Source organism: Lissotriton helveticus, chromosome 10, assembly GCF_964261635.1.
Source record: "Lissotriton helveticus chromosome 10, aLisHel1.1, whole genome shotgun sequence".
Lineage (NCBI taxonomy): Eukaryota > Metazoa > Chordata > Amphibia > Caudata > Salamandridae > Lissotriton > Lissotriton helveticus.
Window position 1 is genome coordinate 23770278 of NC_136071.1, and position 20440 is coordinate 23790717.

The 20440-nt window shown below is 48.2% G+C and overlaps 1 protein-coding gene across 1 annotated transcript in view; it reads right to left on the minus strand.

The window, feature by feature from the left end:
- The window catches only part of LOC144785789 (red-sensitive opsin), a 74933-nt gene extending 56220 nt beyond the window's left edge, over positions 1-18713 (minus strand). Inside the window, exon 1 of the mRNA XM_078664599.1 lies at positions 18480-18713. Within this exon, the coding sequence (XP_078520725.1) occupies positions 18480-18588 (109 nt within the window). The 5' untranslated portion in view covers positions 18589-18713. The remainder of the gene's footprint in view (positions 1-18479) is intronic.
- Between the last annotated feature and the right edge of the window lie 1727 nt (positions 18714-20440).

The window sequence follows — 20440 nt, forward strand, 5'->3', positions numbered from 1 at the left end:
TTCTTTCCTTTTTTTATAGGTGAGGACCTTCCTCCGCCACCCCCCCCTCCATCCCCCTGCTCCTGAATTTCTCCATTTCCTCACTTACTTGGTCCAGAGCTTCAGTCCTGCTTCCCAGAACCATTTCTACATTCTGAGTACCCTTGTACTTTCTACTGTTTGTCCTTATGTTCTCCATAGGTCCTGTGGAATCTGTCTATCCATACCCCAACAGGAACTATTGTCATGCCAGTTAGGTTCCAGATGACTTTCTGACAGAAAAAAACAGGCACATTGTTACTCACTCACTCAGACATTATGACCCTGGATAAATAGTAAATCTCTTCTTATGCAGATTTAAATCTTGTCCGTGTTTTGAGGTTCACTCTGCTACCCTCCTATGTGCGTTAACATGAAAGAAAAGAGCAAAGAATGGCAGGTTTAGCACTTCTTTCTGGTTTGCTGAAGACATTTCAGGAAGCCCGTTGCTTACCATTGGCTTTGTGGTTTGTGGCTCACTTTTTCTGGCTTTCTATTTGCTGGATTTGTTTTAGGCTGCCCAGTATGAGCTTGTCCCTCCAAAGGAGTAAAGCCTTTTCACTCCACCTCTCCTTGCATTCTTCCACAAGTGCTTTTTCTGTAAATAGGCCTATAAATCTTATTCTTAAATTGTCACATTTGCAGTGCATTCAAAGACAGAGTTCAATTGTCAGGCTCTGTCTTCTGAGGGAGCTTGGTGTTTGCTTTTCTTTGACTTCAAAGTGAGCGGATTTAAGTGACAATCCTGCTGGATACTTGGGATAGGAACGTTTTTTTCTAACACACATCAATTTTTAAATGTACTGCAAGTAGTTCAGAATTAGAAAAGCACATATGAAGCACATTTTGTGTTAATTCTGAAGTGTGTTGGAAACAAATACTTTAATATGATCAAAACAAACAAATACACTAGGTGACGCCATTGCGACACATTGTCGTTTGTGCACTGTTTAGTTTTATTAGTAAAACTGCATGTCTGTGCAAATGTAATGGTTAGGCGAGAGGTGTGGGGCACTGGGTAGAACGCTGACTCTGGAGCGCAGGGCTCGTGGTGGTCTCTCAGCTCAGCACCATGTAACTCTAGGCAATAGCTCACCTAATCTCCTCGACTGCTCCCAGCACCTTGAAACAAGAGATGTGGCCTAACGGCTAGGGCGGTCGATCTCAAATGTGGGAAACCCAGTTCGAGTCTTGGTAATAACGCTCAACATCCTGTGATTCTGGGCAAATCACTTAATCTCCCGGTGCCTAACAAAAATGAATGTGTCCTTGTGTAATGCAACTGGTGCTCATGTAAAGCGCTCTGATACCTGATACCTTTGGGTCAAGTACGCGCTATGTAAAACTCTGAAAAACGTGTTGTCTCTAATGGCAGTGTTCTACCACACCATGCATACGCCTCTCTACACCACTCCACTCTACTCTGCACCACTCAACGTCACTACACTCTATGCCACTTCACTCTACTCCTCTCTACTCAACTCTGCACCATCCACTCTATGCCAAAGCACTCAATGCCACACTACTCTAAACCACTGCACTCTTCGCCACTGCACTCTAGGACACTCCACTCTACTCTGCACACCAGTCTACTGTACGCCACTCTACAACACTACACTCTATGCCAATATACTCTATGCCAATTCACTCTATTCTGTACCACTCCACTCTTCTCCCCTGCACTCAATGCCAAACTACAGTACGATACTCTAATCTACTCTCCACCACTGCACTCTACACCTCTTTACTCTACGCTATTACACTCTACGGCGCTCTACTCTATGCTACTGCACTCTACGCCACTTCACTCTACTCTGAAACAGTGTACTCTACTCCATTGCACTCTACGCCACTCTACTCCATGTCACTCCACTCTACTTTATGTCACTGCACTCTACAACACTCTACTCTGCAACACTGCTGTCTCCGTCACTGAACTCTACACCCTTCTACTCTGCTCTACTGCAATTTATGCCAATGCATTCTATGCCACTTTACTCTACATCACTGCACTCTACACCACTGCACTATACATCACACCACTCTATGCCACTGCACTCTATGCAACTGCACTCTATTCCACTGCGTTCCATGATAACATACTCTGCACCACTCTACTCTGCTTCATTGCACTCTACACCGCTGCAGTCTACATCACTCCACTCTGCACCACTTTACTCCATTACACTCTGCACCGCTCTACTCAATGCAACTGCACTCTATTGCACTTCACTCTACTCTGAAACAATATACTCTACTACATTGCACTCTACGTAACTTTATTCCATGTCACTCGACTCTTCTTTATGTGACTGCACTCTATGCCACTCTACTCTAAACCACTGCACTCTATGCCTATGCACTCTATGCACCCTCACTGTATGTCACTGCACTCTACAACTCTCTACTCTGCAACACGACATTCACTGTCACTGAACTCTACACCACTCTACTCTGCACGACTGCAATTTATGCCAATGCACTCTACGCCACTTAACTCTACATCACTGCACTCTAAGCCACTGCACCCTTTAGCCACTGCACGCTATGCCACTGCACTCTACGCCACTGCGTTCTATGCTAATATACTCTACACAACTCTTCTCTGCTTCATTGCACTCTATGCCACTCCAGTCTCCTTCACTGCACTCTGCTTCACTCCACTCTACGCCACTGCAATCTGCATCACTCCACTTTGTACCACTGTACTCTGCATCACTCCACTCTGTACACTTTTACGCCACTGCACTCTCAGCACCACAGTACTCTACCTCACTGTACTCTCCATGACTGCATTCTGTGCTACTATACTCTGTGCCACTGCATTCTAATCTATACCACTGTAATCTAATCTACACCACTGCATTCTATGATGCTGCATAGTACGCCACTGAATGCTATACCACTGCAGTCTAGGCCACTGCACTCTATGGTACTATACACACTGTATTTATTTATTGGGCCTCTGCACTCTACACTGCACCACTCTACACCACTGCACTCTATGCCACTCTGCTCAACACCACTCTATTCAACACCACGGTACACCACACCAGCGCACTCTATGCCAACACACTACACGCCACTCTACTCGATATCACTACACTCTACAACACTCTACTCAGCAAAACAGCACTCTACACCACTGCACTCTGCAGCACTCCACTCTACACCACTGCCCTCCATGCCAGTAGACTCTGAGGCAATATATTCTACTTTGCATCAGTCTATGCCACTGCTCTCTATCCCTTTCTACTCTATACTAGAGCATTGTACACCACTGCATTCTAATATGCAACACTCCAATCTACACCACTGCATTCTATGACGCTGCATTGTGCGCTGCTTCATTCCATGCTGCTGCACTCTACGCCACTATACTCTGCAACACGCTACGCCAATGCACTCTACACCAGTCCACTCTACTCTACACCACTCCATTGTACGCCACTGTCCGCAATTCCATTCTATACCACGACACTCTACTCCACTAACTTTTAGCCATGCTGAAAAGTAGCTACACTGGTGTACATCATGGCTAAAATACATTGGCAAAGCCAATAGCTCTTCAATAAGCAATATCCAGTGGGTGGCAAAGTGCTTGACATAGTAGCAGAGTTGTACAAGCTCTAGCAAATGACACCTAGTTGACAAAATATAGTATTGTACTACAATAGAAGTGTACAGTACAGTAATAGAAGCAGTTGCAATAGTTGACTGGGATATGTAGCATGGATGATATAAAGGGGAATTGAAACATTGTCAAGTATAGTGCCCTGTCTGAGAATCACAGTAATGAGAAAGCTTCTTTCATGTTTGGAAATTTTGTTTAATACTGTCAGCTTAGCCTGCTTCTAAACACTCATAGGATTTAGCAACAGGAGACACAGCAAAAAGGGCTGGGAACTACCTCCGCCAGGGCCTAATCACACAAAGACCGCTTCGCCACTCCTCCCAACTTATGACATTTTTAGCGCTTACTTTGGCCTCCATCTCCATCATTCAAACACCACTGTATGTCCTCTACGTCATGCAAACAACGCTGTATGTCCTCTCCATCATTCAAACACCGCTGTATGTCCCCTCCATCATTCACTCACCGCTGTATGTCATCTCCATCATTCACACACCGCTGTATACTCTCTCCATGTTGAAAACAACACTGTATGTCCTCTACATCAAGTAAACACCACTGTATGTCCTCTACATCATGCAAACGCCGCTGTATGTCATCTCCGTCATTCAAACACCACTGAATGTCCTCTCCATAATTTAAACACAGCTGTACGTCTTCTCCATCATTCAAACACCACTGTATGTCAACTCCGTCTTTCAAATTCCACTGTATGTCCTCTCTGTCATGCAAATACAACTGTATGTCATCTCGATCATGCAAACACCCCTGTATGTCTTCTTCGTCATGCAAACACCACTGTATGTCCTCTCCATCATGCAAACACCACTGTATGTTCTCTCTGTCATGCAAACACCACTGTATGTCCCCTCCATCATTTACTCACTGCTGTATGTCATCTCCATCATGCAAACACCGCTGTATGTCCTCTCCGTCATTCAAACACCACTGTATGTCCCCTCCATCATTTACTCACCGCTGTATGTCATCTCCATCATGCAAACACCGCTGTATGTCCTCTCCATCATTTACACACCGCTGTATACTCTCTCCATGTTGAAAACACCACTGTATGTCCTCTACATCAAGCAAACACCACTGTATGTCATCTCCGTCATTCAAACACCACTGAATGTCCTCTCCATAATGCAAACACAGCTGTAAGTCTTCTCCATCATTAAAACACCACTGTATGTCCTCTACATCATGCAAACTCTGCTGTATGTCACCTCCGTCATTCAAATTCCACTGTATGTCCTCTCTGTCATGCAAACACAACTGTATGTCATCTCGATCATGGAAACACCCCTGTATGTCTTCTTCGTCATGCAAACACCGCTGTATGTCCCCTCTATCATGCAAACACCACTGTATGTTCTCTCTGTCATGCAAACACCACTGTATGTCGTCTCCATCTTTTAAACACTACTGTATGTCCTCTCGTACATGCAAACACGCTGTATGTCCTCTCCATCAGGCAAATACCAATGTATGTCCTCTCATCATGCAAAAACCGCTGTATGTCCTCTCTATCATGCAAACACCGCGTTATGTCCTCTCCATCATGCAAACACCACTGTATGTCCTCTCCGTCATCCAAACACCACTGCATGTCCTCTCTGTCATGAAAATACCACTGTTGTCCTCTCCATCGAGCAAAGACCGCTGTATGTCCTCTCCGCCATGCAAACACATCTGTATGTCCTCTCTGCCATGCAAACACACCTGTATGTCCTCTCCGCCATGCAAATACCACTATATACACTCTCTGTCATGCAAACACAACTGTATGTCATCTTCATCATGCAAATACCACTGTATGTCCTCTCCGTCATGCAAACACCACTGTACATCTTCTCCGCCATGCAAACACCTCTGTATGTCTTCTCCGTCATGCAAACACCGCTGTATCTCCCCTCCATCATGCAAACACCATTGTATGTCCTCTCCATCATGCAAACACCGCTGTATGTCCTCTCCATCATACTAATACCCTATGCTCTCTCCATCATTGAAACACCACTGTATGTCCTCTCCATCATGCAAACACCGCTGTATGTCTTCTCCATCATGCAAACACCGCTGTATGTCCTCACCATCATTCAAACACCGCTGTATGTCCTCTCTATCATGCAAACACCGCTGTATGTCCTCTCCATCATGCAAACACCGCTGTATGTCTTCTCCATCATGCAAACACCGCTGTATGTCCTCACCATCATTCAAACACCGCTGTATGTCGTCTCCGTCATGCAAACCCAGCTGTATGGCCTCTACTTCATGAAAACACTGCTGTATGTCCTCTCCGTAATGCAAACACTGCTGTATGTCCTCTCCGTCATGCAAACTCCGCTGTATGTCCTATCCATTGTGCAAACATCACTGTATATCCTCTTGGTCATGCAAATACCGCTGTATGTCCTCTCTGTCGTGGAAACACCGCTGTATGTCCTCTTCATCATGCAAACACCACTGTATGTCCTCGCCATCAGGCAAACACCACTATATACTGTCTCCGTGATGGAAACACCACTGTATGTCCTCTCTGTCATTCACACACCACTGTATGTCCTCTCTGTCATGCAAGCACCACTGTACGTTCTCTCCTTCATGTAGACACCACTATACGTCCTCTCCATCATGCAAACACCACTGTATGTCCTCTCCATCATGCAAGCAAAACTATAAACTCTGTCCATCATACAAACACCACTGTATGTCCTCTCTGTCATGAAAGCACCACTGTATGTGCTCTTCATCGAGCAAAGACCACTTTATGTCCTCTACGCCATGCAAACACCACTGTACGTCTTCTCCGTCATACAAACACCGCTGTATATCCTCTCTGCCTTGCAAACACCACTATATACGCAATCATACAAACACATCTGTATGTCCTCTCCATCATGCAAACACCGCTGTATACTCTCTCCATGTTGCAAACCCCGCTGTATGTCCTCTCCATGTTGCAAACACCTCTGTATGTCCTCTCCATCATGCAAACACTTCTGTATGTCATCTCCATCATGCATCATACCACTCTATGTTCTCTCCATAATGCAAATACCACTATACAAACTCTCTGTCATGCAAACACAACTGTATGTCCTCTTCATCACGCAAACACCACTGTATGTCCTCTTCATCACGCAAACACCACTGTATGTCCTCTCCATCATGCAAACAGCACTGTACCCTTTAGACACTGCACGCTATGCCACTGCACTCGATGCCATGTCTTCTCCGTCATGCAAACACCGCTGTATCTCCTCTGCATCATGCAAACACCACTGTATGTCCTCTTCATCATGCAAACACTGCTGTATGTACTCTCCATCATGCAAAACACCACTGTATGTCCTCTCCTTCATGCAAACACCCCTGTATGTCCTCTCCATCATGCAAAACACCACTGTATGTCCTCTCCGTCATGCAAACATCACTGTATGTACTCTCCGTCACACAAACACCGGTGTATGTCCTCTCTATCTTGCAAACACTGCTGTATGTCCTCTCATCATGCAAACACTGCTGTATGTCGTCTCCGTCATGCAAACCCAGCTGTATGGCCTCTCCATCATGCAAACACCGCTGTATACTCTCTCCATGCTGCAAACACTTCTGTATGTCCTCTCCATCATGCACATACCACTATATACACTCTCTGTCATGCAAACACAACTGTATGTCCTCTTCATCATGCAAACACCACTGTATGTCCTCTCTGTCATGCAAACACCACTGTACATCCTCTCCGCCATGCAAACACCTCTGTATGTCTTCTCCGTCATGCAAACACCGCAGTATGTCCTCTCCATCATGCAAACGCCGCTGTATGTCCTCCCCATCATACTAATACCCTATGCTCTCTCCATCATTGAAACACCATTGTATGTTCTCTCTATCGTGCAAACACCGCTGTATGTTCTCTCCATCATGCAAACAACACTTTAGGTCTTCTCCGTCATGCAAACACAGCTGTATGTCCCCTCCGTCATGCAAACACCACTTTATACTGTCTCCTTGATCCAAACACCACTTTGTGTCCTCTCCATCATGCAAGCACCGCTGTACGTCCGCTCCTTCATGTAGACACCCCTGTACGTCCTCTCCATCATGCAAACACCACTGTATGTTCTCTCCATCATGCAAACAAAACTATATACTCTCTCCATCATGCAAACACCGCTGTATGTCCTCTTCGTCATCCAAACTCCACTGGATGTCCTCTCTGTCATGAAAACACCACTGTATGTGCTCTCCATCGAGCAAAGACCACTGTACTTCTTCTCCGTCATACAAACTCCGCTGTATGTCCTCTCCATGTTGCAAACAGTTCTGTATGTCCTCTCCATCATGCAAACAAAACTATATACTCTCTCCGTCATGCAAACACCCCTGTATACTCTATCCATGTTGCAAACCCCGCTGTATGTCCTCTCCATGTTGCAAACATAACCGTATGTCCTCTCTGTCATGCAAGCACCGCTGTACGTCCTCTCCTGTGTAGACACAACTGTATGTCCTCTTCATCATGCGAACGCTACTTTATGTCCTCTCTGTCATGAAAACGCTGCTATATACTCTCTCCACCATGCAAACACCACTGTATCTCCTCTCCATCATGCAAATACTCAAATATACACACTCTATGCTGCAAATGTCGCTGTGTGCTCTCTTCGCCATGCAGAAAGCATTGCATGCTTTCCCCATCATGCAAATGCCAGAGCATGCTGTTCCCACAGCCTGTCTGCCTACTCTCTCTCTCTGCAACATGCCACCTTTCTCCATCCTCTGTCCAGTCTGCACGCGCTCTCCATAATCCATCGACCTCCTCCCAATGCCCCCATCTGCTCATGTCACAGTTCGACTGTCTGTGGAGTGCACACTCCAGATTCTGTAGGTTCACAGCCTTCTTTCTCTCTACACGTCCACTCTCTCCTCAGTCTGTGTGCAGCCTCTCCCTCACTCCGAGTCTGTGTGCACCCTCTCTCCTCGGTCTGTGTGCACCCTCTCCCTCACTCCAAGTCTGTGTGCACCCTCTCCCTCTCTCCTCAGTCTGTGTGCAGCCTCTCCCTCACTCCGAGTCTGTGTGCACCCGCTCTTCTCGGTCTGTGTGCACCCTCTCCCTCACTCCGAGTCTGTGTGCACCCTCTCCCTCTCTCATCAGTCTGTGTGCAGCCTCTCCCTCACTCTGAGTCTGTGTGCACCCTCTCCCTCTCTCCTCAGTCTGTGTGCACCCTCTCCCTCTCTCCTCGGTCTGTGTGCAGCCTCTCCCTCACTCTGAGTCTGTGTGCACCCTCTCCCTCTCTCCTCAGTCTGTGTGCACCCTCTCCCTCTCTCCTCGGTCTGTGTGCACCCTCTCCCTCTCCTCGGTCTGTGTGCACCCTCTCCCTCTCTCCTCGGTCTGGGTGCACCCTCTCCCTCTCTCCTCGGTCTGTGTGCACCCTCTCCCTCTCTCCTCGGTCTGTGTGCACCCTCTCCCTCTCTCCTCAGTCTGTGTGCACCCTCTCCCTCTCTCATCAGTCTGTGTGCAGCCTCTCCCTCACTCCGAGTCTGTGTGCAGCCTCTCCCTCTCTCCTCGGTCTGTGTGCACCCTCTCCCTCTCTCATCAGTCTGTGTGCAGCCTCTCCCTCACTCCGAGTCTGTGTGCACCCTCTCCCTCTCTCTTCAGTCTGTGTGCACCCTCTCCCTCTCTCATCAGTCTGTGTGCAGCCTCTCCCTCACTCCGAGTCTGTGTGCAGCCTCTCCCTCTCTCTTCGGTCTGCGTGCACCCTCTCCCTCTCTCCTCAGTCTGTGTGCAGCCTCTCCCTCTCTCCTCTGTCTGTGTGCACCCTCTCCCTCTCTCCTCAGTCTGTGTGCAGCCTCTCCCTCTCTCCTCAGTCTGTGTGCAGCCTCTCCCTCTCTCCTCAGTCTGTGTGCACCCTCTCCCTCTCTCCTCGGTCTGTGTGCACCCTCTCCCTCACTCCGAGTCTGTGTGCACCCTCTCCCTCTCTCCTCAGTCTGTGGGCAGCCTCTCCCTCTCTCCTCGGTCTGTGTGCAGCCTCTCCCTCTCTCCTCGGTCTGTGTGCACCCTCTCCCTCTTTCTTCAGTCTGTGTGCACCCTCTCCCTCTCTCCTCAGTCTGTGTGCACCCTCTCCCTCTCTTTTCAGTCTGTGTGCACCCTCTCCCTCTCTCCTCGGTCTGTGTGCACCCTCTCCCTCTCTCCTCAGTCTGTGTGCACCCTCTCCCTCTCTCATCAGTCTGTGTGCAGCCTCTCCCTCACTCCGAGTCTGTGTGCAGCCTCTCCCTCTCTCTTCGGTCTGCGTGCACCCTCTCCCTCTCTTCTCAGTCTGTGTGCAGCCTCTCCCTCTCTCTTCCGTCTGTGTGCACCCTCTCCCTCTCTCCTCAGTCTGTGTGCAGCCTCTCCCTCTCTCCTCAGTCTGTGTGCAGCCTCTCCCTCTCTCCTCAGTCTGTGTGCACCCTCTCCCTCTCTCCTCGGTCTGTGTGCACCCTCTCCCTCACTCCGAGTCTGTGTGCACCCTCTCCCTCTCTCCTCAGTCTGTGTGCAGCCTCTCCCTCTCTCCTCGGTCTGTGTGCACCCTCTCCCTCTCTCCTCGGTCTGTGTGCACCCTCTCCCTCTCTCCTCGGTCTGTGTGCAGCCTCTCCCTCTCCTCGGTCTGTGTGCACCCTCTCCCTCTCTCCTCGGTCTGGGTGCACCCTCTCCCTCTCTCCTCGGTCTGTGTGCAGCCTCTTCCTCTCCTCGGTCTGTGTGCACCCTCTCCCTCTCTCCTCGGTCTGGGTGCACCCTCTCCCTCTCTCCTCGGTCTGTGTGCAGCCTCTCCCTCTCCTCGGTCTGTGTGCAGCCTCTCCCTCTCCTCGGTCTGGGTGCACCCTCTCCCTCTCTCCTCGGTCTGTGTGCAGCCTCTCCCTCTCCTCGGTCTGGGTGCACCCTCTCCCTCTCTCCTCGGTCTGTGTGCACCCTCTCCCTCTCTCTTCAGTCTGTGTGCACCCTCTCCCTCTCTCCTCGGTCTGTGTGCACCCTCTCCCTCTCTCCTCGGTCTGTGTGCACCCTCTCCCTCTCTCTTCAGTCTGTGTGCACCCTCTCCCTCTCTCCTCGGTCTGTGTGCACCCTCTCCCTCTCTCCTCGGTCTGTGTGCACCCTCTCCCTCTCTCTTCAGTCTGTGTGCACCCTCTCCCTCTCTCCTCGGTCTGTGTGCAGCCTCTCCCTCTCTCCTCTGTCTGTGTGCACCCTCTCCCTCTCTCTTCAGTCTGTGTGCACCCTCTCCCTCTCTCCTCGGTCTGTGTGCACCCTCTCCCTCTCTCCTCGGTCTGTGTGCAGCCTCTCCCTCTCTCCTCTGTCTTTGTGCACCCTCTCCCTCTCTCTTCAGTCTGTGTGCACCCTCTCCCTCTCTCCTCGGTCTGGGTGCACCCTCTCCCTCTCTCCTCGGTCTGTGTGCAGCCTCTCCCTCTCTCTTCCGTCTGTGTGCACCCTCTCCCTCTCTCCTCGGTCTGTGTGCACCCTCTCCCTCTCTCTTCAGTCTGTGTGCACCCTCTCCCTCTCTCCTCGGTCTGTGTGCACCCTCTCCCTCTCTCCTCGGTCTGTGTGCAGCCTCTCCCTCTCTCTTCCGTCTGTGTGCACCCTCTCCCTCTCTCCTCGGTCTGTGTGCACCCTCTCCCTCTCTCTTCAGTCTGTGTGCACCCTCTCCCTCTCTCCTCGGTCTGTGTGCACCCTCTCCCTCTCTCCTCGGTCTGTGTGCACCCTCTCCCTCTCTCTTCAGTCTGTGTGCACCCTCTCCCTCTCTCCTCGGTCTGTGTGCACCCTCTCCCTCTCTCCTCAGTCTGTGTGCACCCTCGCCTCCACTCCGAGTCTGTGGTCGCTCTCCACCAGCCACTCATCTCTCTCTGCGCTCTCTTTCTCTCCCAGAACTCCTTTGCCGTATCCCTCTCCATGCCACCTCTCTGCCTGCGTTTTGTCTTTGTATATCAGTCAGTCAGTCAGAATACTTTATTTCGATAAATCAATATCATAAAAAGACAATGGTACAGTACAAGGCATACGTTGAATACATTAATTACACATAATAAAGGTAGAATATAAAACCAATTAAAAATTACCGGCAATTTTTGTATATCAGCCCTGAGCCTGTGGCGCTCTAGCCACTCCTCTGCTCTCTCTCTCGACATGTCTGCCTTTTCCTTGTCTCTCCATCTGCCTCTCTTTTTTAGGCGCTCCCTGTCTCTTTTTATATTTCCTCTCCCCCGTTCTCTCTTCCTCGTCTAGTCCCATCTCTCTCCCTCCAAATCATTTATTTTGTTGTTTTTCTCCCTTCTTGCCCTCTTTCTCCTTAACCCTTTCTTCCTCTCCATCTTTTACTCTCTCCGACCTCCCTCTCTTGCTCTAGCTCTTTTTTTCTCTCTTTATCTCTTCCCGCTAATTCTTTTCCACTCCCTCTGGCTCGTCCCTCTTTGTCTGTGTTTGCTCTTCATTTCTCTCTCTCTTTCACTCTCTCTTTAATCTCTCTCGTTCTCTTCTAATCCAGTTTTCTTTGTATGTCTCTATTGCTATCTCTTTCTCTCCCTCTCTGTCTCTCTCATTCTCTTTTTCATTCTTTCTCCCACTCCACCTTTTTGTCTCTCTCTCTTCTGTCTCTCACTTTTGTTCTTTCTTTTCTCTTTTTATCTATATACCAGCCTGTACACATATTCCTTTAGGTTAATACATTCCACGCCATTTTCTCTCTCTCTCTCTTTATCTCTGTCCACCTTTCTCCACTTTGTCTCTGTCAAATTCTCTCTCTCACACTCTTTCTCTCATCTCCCTGTTTCTCACACTCACCGTCTCCCTCTCCTCGTGTCTTCTACTTCTCTCTCTTACTCCACGTCTTTCTCTATCTCTCTGTTTCTATTTCCTTCGGTCTCTCTATCTCTTTTCTCTATGTGTCCTTCTGGCGCTTTCTCGCGAACGCCCATTCTGTCACTCGCCCTGCCTCCTTCTTTGTCTCTCCATTCATGTCACTATTTAGATTTCTCACTCATTTCTTCTCTCTTTCTCTTTCTTCCTTCTCTTTCCCCCCTTATTGTCTTGGTCGTTTTTGTCTCTCTCTTTCTCTCTGCGCCTATCTCCCTGTTCCTCATTTCCCCCCTTTTCTCTTTGTTGTCTCTCTATTGCTGTCTGCATCTCTCCGTATGTCGCTCCTCTCGCTCAGTTGTTTTCTCTCTGTCACTCTACATCTCCCTGTCATTTTCCTCTCTCTCTCCATATTTCTCTCTATCACTCTCCTCTCTCTCTCTGTCTCTATCCCTCATTCTTTTTCTCTCTCTACCCTTCTCGGTCTCCTTGTTTCCTACTCTCCCTGTCTCTTTTATATCTATTCTTTCGTTTCTGTTCTTCTGCTTCTCTCTGTTGTTGCCTTCCTGCCTGTCTCCCTCGCTGGTCATGTTTTGTTCTTTTTCTCTCACTCCGTCTCCTAGCATTTCAAACTCCCTTTCTCTTCTCTTGTCTCCCTCTCTGTATATCCCGCATCATCTCTCTTTATCTCCCTCTGTTTCTCTCTGTCTTCTTCTCTCTCTCCCACTCCCTCGTCATCTCTCTCCGTTTCCCACACTTCCAGCATCTCTCTGGCTAACCAAGTCTTTGTGTTCCTAAGTCTCCCTTTCTCTCCATGTCCTTTTCTTTGCGTCTCCCTCTTCTCTGTTCTCTCTCTCTCTTTCTCCTTAGCTCTTTCTCTCTCCGCCTCCATGGCACTTTCCCTGTCTCTGTTTACCCTCTCTCACCTCTTCTTTCGCTCTCCCCCCTCTAGCCCCCTCCCTGCTTCGGCCTCGTCTTTCTCTCTGTCTCTCCCCCTCTCTCTTCTCTGTCTGTGTCTCCCACCCTCTTGCTCTCTCTCTGCGTCTGCCAGTTTCTTACCCCGTTTCCCCCTCTCTTCTCCTCTCTCCAGTCAATTTTACTTAGTGAGTTCCCGCCACCGCTGTATTGAACTGACTCCTATTGATGTGGCTGATCAGTTCCTAACTGATGCTCTTCATGACATTCTGGGGGTGGTCACAAGTGGCCTGCACCCATCGGTGATTGGTTGATCATGTCTTATTAGCTTCTCTCATGGTCCTTCAGAAAGGTAAACAAACGGAGGACATGTACCATAACCTGGTGAGCACACGCGTTCTCCCTTCACACTCGTTGAGTACTGCCCTCAACTCACATGGAGACATGCGCCGAGATCCATATCGCGACATGGAGAAAACGCCCTGTCTCCACCAGCGAGGGGCTGGCGGCAACACCACTAAAGAGTGGACGCAAGCCTGTGGTCAGGCGCTGCTGCACATTAAGAGTCAGTAGGTTATGCCTGCTGCAGCATCTCATCCCTTGCGCCCTATCATGGACCAGTGCACTGGGGCACAGCGCAGCTGCGCTGTGCGCCTGTCCTTGTCAGGCATTGCTTTGTCTAAGGTTCATACATGTAACTCGGAAATCCCAGTTAGTCTACTGGATGCTGACTCCACAGCGCGTACCCAGGGAGCAGTGCGCGCCTTTCCATGTTGGCGAGCTGGGCTGGACATTTTCCAAGTTAAGTGTATGGACTTTAGACAGTGAGAATCTTAAAGTCAGGCAGAGTGCGCTGTGCCACCCAGGGTTGGATTGGGATTAAAATTCGGCCCGGGCATGCTAAAAAAAATTGGCCCACATTTGCATATTGTTTTTCCGCAAAACACTGCTTCGGCGAAGTTTTCTACAAAGAAGGGGGGGTCTCTGACAGAGGCGTGTTTTTTTAAATGTACTTAGAAAGAGATCTAAGCACTCAACCGAGTCGCCTGTCATTCAGAAGATCTCTAAAAACGAATGACTTCTGCTTGTATCTAAACTGGTTGTTTGACAGAATATCAAGGACAAAAACATCGCACATCAAGAAGATCGAAGACAGAATATCAAGGACAAAACATCGCCCATCAAGAAGATCGAAGACAGAATATCAAGGACAAAAACATCGCCCATCAAGAAGATCGAAGACAGAATATCATGGACAAAAACATCGCACATCAAGAAGATCAAAGACAGAATATCATGGAGGAAATCATCGCCCATCAAAAAGATCGAAGACAGAATATCGTGGACAAAAACATCGCCTGTCAAAAAGATCGAAGACAGAATATCATGGACAAAAACATCGCACATCAAGAAGATCAAAGACAGAATATCATGGAGGAAATCATCGCCCATCAAAAAGATCGAAGACAGAATATCAAGGACAAAAACATCGCCCGTCAAAAAGATCGAAGACAGAATATCAAGGACAAAAACATCGCCCATCAAGAAGATCGAAGACAGAATATCAAGGACAAAAACATCGCCCTTCAAGAAGATCGAAGACAGAATATCATGGACAAAAACATCGCACATCAAGAAGATCAAAGACAGAATATCATGGAGGAAATGATCGCCCATCAAAAAGATCGAAGACAGAATATCATGGACAAAAACATCGCCCGTCAAAAAGATCGAAGACAGAATATCATGGACAAAAACATCGCCCGTCAAAAAGATTGAAGACAGAATATCATGGACAAAAACATCGCCCGTCAAAAAGATCGAAGACAGAATATCATGGACAAAAAACATCACCCATCAAAAAGATCGAAGACAGAATATCATGGACAAAAAACACCATGGTTCAAAAGATCGAAGAAAGAATATCATAGAAAAAAACATCTCCCATCAAGAAGATCGAAGACAGAATATCATGGACAAAAACATCGCCCATCTAAAAGTTCGAAGACAGAATATCATGGACAAAAACATCGCCCATCAAGAAGATCGAAGACAGAATATCAGCTTCCACAATATAATGAAGATAAGTGAATATCAGTGTGTAGAGATGTAGTATTCTTAACTCCACAGCTATGTACCTTGAAGATTTATGGTACCATGCTACATATATGTACAATTAGGAATACTAGCTCTATACGTAGCTATATATTTACTGTCATGATATAGTGGGAGTTGTTTATCTGGCTACAATATTTGTATGTGCATTTTAAACATGATATTCTAATTGAATTCTTATGAAGTACATCAAAATACAGAAGCTAGTGACACCCTCAGACCTTTGACTACACCTTAATCCCAACCCGTGTATTACGGACACATCTAGATTACCTTACAATCTAGTCTCTCATAAATATTCTAAAGTCCCTGCAATATCATTCTATGTAAGGGACATTATACCTTTGGTTACAGTAGCAGTATATAAAACCGTTAAATGGATCTCCTTCAGTAGCTTGTTACTTTATCTCCTGGTTTGCACTGATTATCTTTACATTCTTTGTATTTCTAATTCATGGCTTCCTTATCGGTGCATCGTCTCTAGCTAATCCATTGACATTCATCCTCAGGGTTTTTTTGCCCAACTGCTGGTACCTGCTTAGACTACACTCATCAAACTGTAATCCTGGAGTGCAGCAGATACTTTAAATACCACCTTTCCCAAAATATTACCTGGATAATTGTCCTTGTCAGCAAATTGGTGTTATGTGTGGGGTAGGACTACACATAGCTTTTAGGTCCTGAAGAAGTGTCACGAATCCTTCTGGGCCACCAGACACGAGACACGAAACATGCCGACCTGACCACACTCATTATTTTAAGACTTCTGGGGTACATTATTTGCCCAAAAAATCAATAGGGGGGAGAATGGACCATTTGTCCTGTGTCACCAGGGTCTTAATTATGCTCGTTCCTACATAAAAACCCTCATATATGTACACAGGCCAATGGCGGTATATCCTGATTCTCCGCCTTTTTTTTACTGTTACAGCATCATCATTGGGTTTTTATTTGTATGTATGCTGACCTCCAACTGGAGGAAGACCAACTGGTTTATCAGTAGCGTCCAGAGATAAAAAGAGGGTGTGAATGTGCTCAGGTGTGGTGAGGTTAAAATTCTCTACATCATTAAATCACAAATCTTTATTGAAAAAAATCGTGATGTGAGAAAGTAAAAACAAAGGGGTGCATATGTAGACCCAGTTACGAATCTACCGCACTTTCATTGGTCAACGTGTTTCAGCCTACTGGTGTAGTCTTGAGGCTATCGTCAGGACCGGATATAATTTAGGTGCGCGTTGTGGCCACAAGATTAGGAGCCACAACGTGCACCTAAATTATATCCGGTCCTGACGAAAGCCTCAAGACTACACCAGTAGGCTGAAACATGTTGACCAATGAAAGTGCGGTAGATTCGTAACTGGGTCTACATACGCACCCCTTTTATTTTTTATTTCTCACATCATGATTTTTTTCAACAAAGATTTGTGATTTAGTGATGTAGATAATTTTAACCTCACCACACCTGAGCACATTCACACCCTCTTTTTATCTCTGGACGCTACTGATAAACCAGTTGGTCTTCCTCCAGGTGGAGGTCAGCATACATACAAATAAAAACCCAATGATGATGCTGTAACAGTACACAAAGGCGGAGAATCAAGATATACCGCCGTTGGCCTGTGTACAAATATGAGGGTTTTTTATGCAGGAACGAGCATAATTAAGACCCTGGTGACACAGGACAAATGGTCCATTTTCCCCCTTATTGATTTTTTGTGCTAACTATTGGAAGCCGAATGGATCACAGCTTCTCTTTCCCCCATCATTGAATGTTACGTACATTATTTGCCTACAGGAGCCCTAACCTTACTATGGTTTTTTAACCCTGCCAAGAGAGCCAGCATATTAGATTCTAATTTGGCATCTCTTCGCCAGTGTTAACTTCCTTCACTTGATGAGACACCCTCACTCCACTCCACTGTATATACTCTTGATGCCCTTACACGCTCTCCTCTCATCATGCAGCAAACAAATAAAAAGATCTCTGCTAAAGCGACCCTTCGTGAGTCCTATAGGGCATTGCCGTTCCGGCTCTATGAGGAGCTCACCCAATGATGTAGCCTGACATCCCCAGGGATGTGTGAGTGCGCCAGCAAGTAGTCCCTAGAATTCCCAGCCCACTATCCTAGCTTAGATTCCTTTACTTCCTGATAGGAACAATACCTCCCCAATTTGTCATATTAGCATTTATCGAGCCTGGGTACTGGGCCTTTATTGGCTCCCAGCCCCCTCTCCCCCCTCCCCTCTCTTTTTCATTTCATTTTCTTTGTCCCCAAACAGGAAAGTCTGTTTTGGGTCAGGTGATTGGTTATGTCATTGGTACTGGCATTTGCTTAGCGCACAAACTGCGATTTGTGTGGCCTTGCCGTGCTTTAGGTAGTCCAGAGATGACTTTCCACACCTCTTCCAGCTTTCTGGCGCAAATCCATTTATACCGACAAATTTGCAGAAAGCTGTGGTGTCAGTTTTAGTGTTATCGAAACCCGATTACTGTAATGGGCTACTGGTTGGAGTAAGCAAATCGGTAGTGGCAAAGCTACAGGTACTTCAGAACTCCGCTGCAAGACTGCTCTTTGGACTAGCCAAATACTCGTCAACTAAACATGCTCTCAACACTGCATTGGCCACCAATGGAGAAGTGCATCAGGTTTAAAGCCTTATGTATTGCCTTTAAGGCATTACAGAATTCTGGCCCTAGTTACCCGATAAAGCGCTTCAAATGGCATACCCCAGCACGTACACTGAGGTCGGCTGCACTGAAGTTGGTGACCGAGCCTACCTTCCGTCTCCAGAGATGGGGGATCAAGGAAGAGCTATTGCGTGGAGCAGATGAGTGATGTGCGGACAAGAGGGTACCTAGCACCCATGTGTGTCGCGAAGTCCTACGTTCTTCGTCTAGATTGCTATCCTTCCCCTGTGCCCACCATGCCACTCTCAAGGGTCTCCGGAGAGCCGGGTACTCACCCCGCGTGTTGTTGCTGTTGGTGTATGTGAATATGCTACTCCGAGTGGTGTCCTCGTCATCATATCTCCGCCGAGCTGCATAGGCGCCCGAGTTCCAGGAGTAGGCCATGGCTGGCGAGCGCCCTCTGGACTTCCTTGGTACCGAGGTCCGCGACCCCCACTTCCTTGTGCTCCCCTTGTGTTCACCGAGGGGCTCCCTGCTGCACTTCCTCTCAGGATCCCAGTGGGCCCGCCCTCACCGCTCCCAGGTGGCTAGTACTAATATGCCAGGTGGCCCCCCTCTCTTTTTATACAGGCCCTCCCGGATTAGCCCAGGGCCTCGCAAACAAGCTCAAACCCCCTTAAACATTTGATCTCTTAATTGGGCTTGTGAGTTCTAAGCCCACCCTCCCTTCTGGCCGGGCCGGGCCCTGCGTCACCAGTCAGGGCTGAGAAGAGTGACTTTTCTGGACACTTCAGGTGACTGGATCAAGCCTGAGCGGCCTCCTTTGGGCGCGATTAGCGCGAGGAGGTGGCGGAGGGGCCGGCAGGAGGTGTGTGAGGTGGACGGGCGAGCTTTAGCTCCTGTTCCAACCCCACCCCCCAGGAAAGGCCGGCTCCTAATCCCCCCTCATCTGCTCAATGTCCTAATGCCCAATTTGGATAAATCAAAGGCCCCCGCTGACCTGGTTTCCCTTATTCTCTTTCTTCACAAAATTCACAGAGTCAAACACACCTCACACGTGCGCTTTTGTGTCAACGGGGTTTTTATTGGCAGTGGGAGGCACCGATCGATCGGTCTATCGGCAGGGACTGTGGCCAGTCAATCAGTAATAATCGATGCAAGGCACGCGAGTGAAAGTGCCCACTGATGCCACGTCTGCTTCTCTTCCCGCCCCCACCCCCAGCAGCCCTTGGAGCCTGTTCGATCAGGCCGCCTCTGCTCGGCTTTAGATATCTGGGCAGCATTAGGGGGCCCTCTGAGATATGATGAAATGCGCCCCTCCCCAGCCTTTCACCCGTCCTTGATAACATGTAGGCTTTCACCGACTCCCACTCCTCCCAGGGCCATGCCGAGTAAGAGCAACGCTCTCTAGGCCGGAAACCTTGCACACATCAGAAGGGTGCAGGCATGGCGCTCCTTGCAACCCTCCCCTTACCCACGGAGGTATCATTATGTACAGGGGAGGTGCAAGCTCGGTTAAATGGGATTTTTGGACACATTTCCTATCAGAATAAAACATAAAGGAACTTGAGTAGTGGGAGGAAAAGGGAAGATTTTCTAGCATTCCGGTGCATCCACAGGTGGGCTGGGTGAGGTGGTCACTTTTCAGGCCAGCCTTATATGCAAGCGAGTGTCCCCAGCCCGGTTGGAATCTCTCAGGTTCACCACAGGTTAAAGTAAATGAGTGGACATAGAAGCTGTCGCTATCAGTAGCGCCAGGAAGGTCAGTCCATGGGAGCTGGGGTATGTGGAGCTAGATAGTGGGGGTGGTGAAAGTACAAGGATCCTGATAGGCAGAGTATAACCTTTAGGTATTTGATACGTGGTCATATTGTTAAAGGTGGACGTTGTTCAGCTGGTGACGTATTGTGTCACGTGTAACCCTGGGCGGAGTTTGCGGAGTTGCACTACGCGAAACTCCGTGAAGTGGGAAAAAACTTTGCCGCGCTACGCGGAGCTCCGCAAGTGGCGGAGTGCGATAGAAATATGCTGTTCGCAGTGATTGCACAGTGCTGGATGCTTGTCCGCACTGTGCAATCATTGCGAACGGCACCATGCACAGCGCAAGCTTTCCTTTTCTGCCGCTCGAGTAGATTTTTAATCAAGGGGCAGCTTTCTCAACGCAAACGGGCAGTTTCTCAATGCGAGCATACGTGACCAATTGCAATAAGAAACCTGACCCACCAGCTTTGAGAAATCTCACCAGGAGGTTTATTTTCCACGCTCGTGCTCGCCAACTTGACGTTGGTGAACGCGA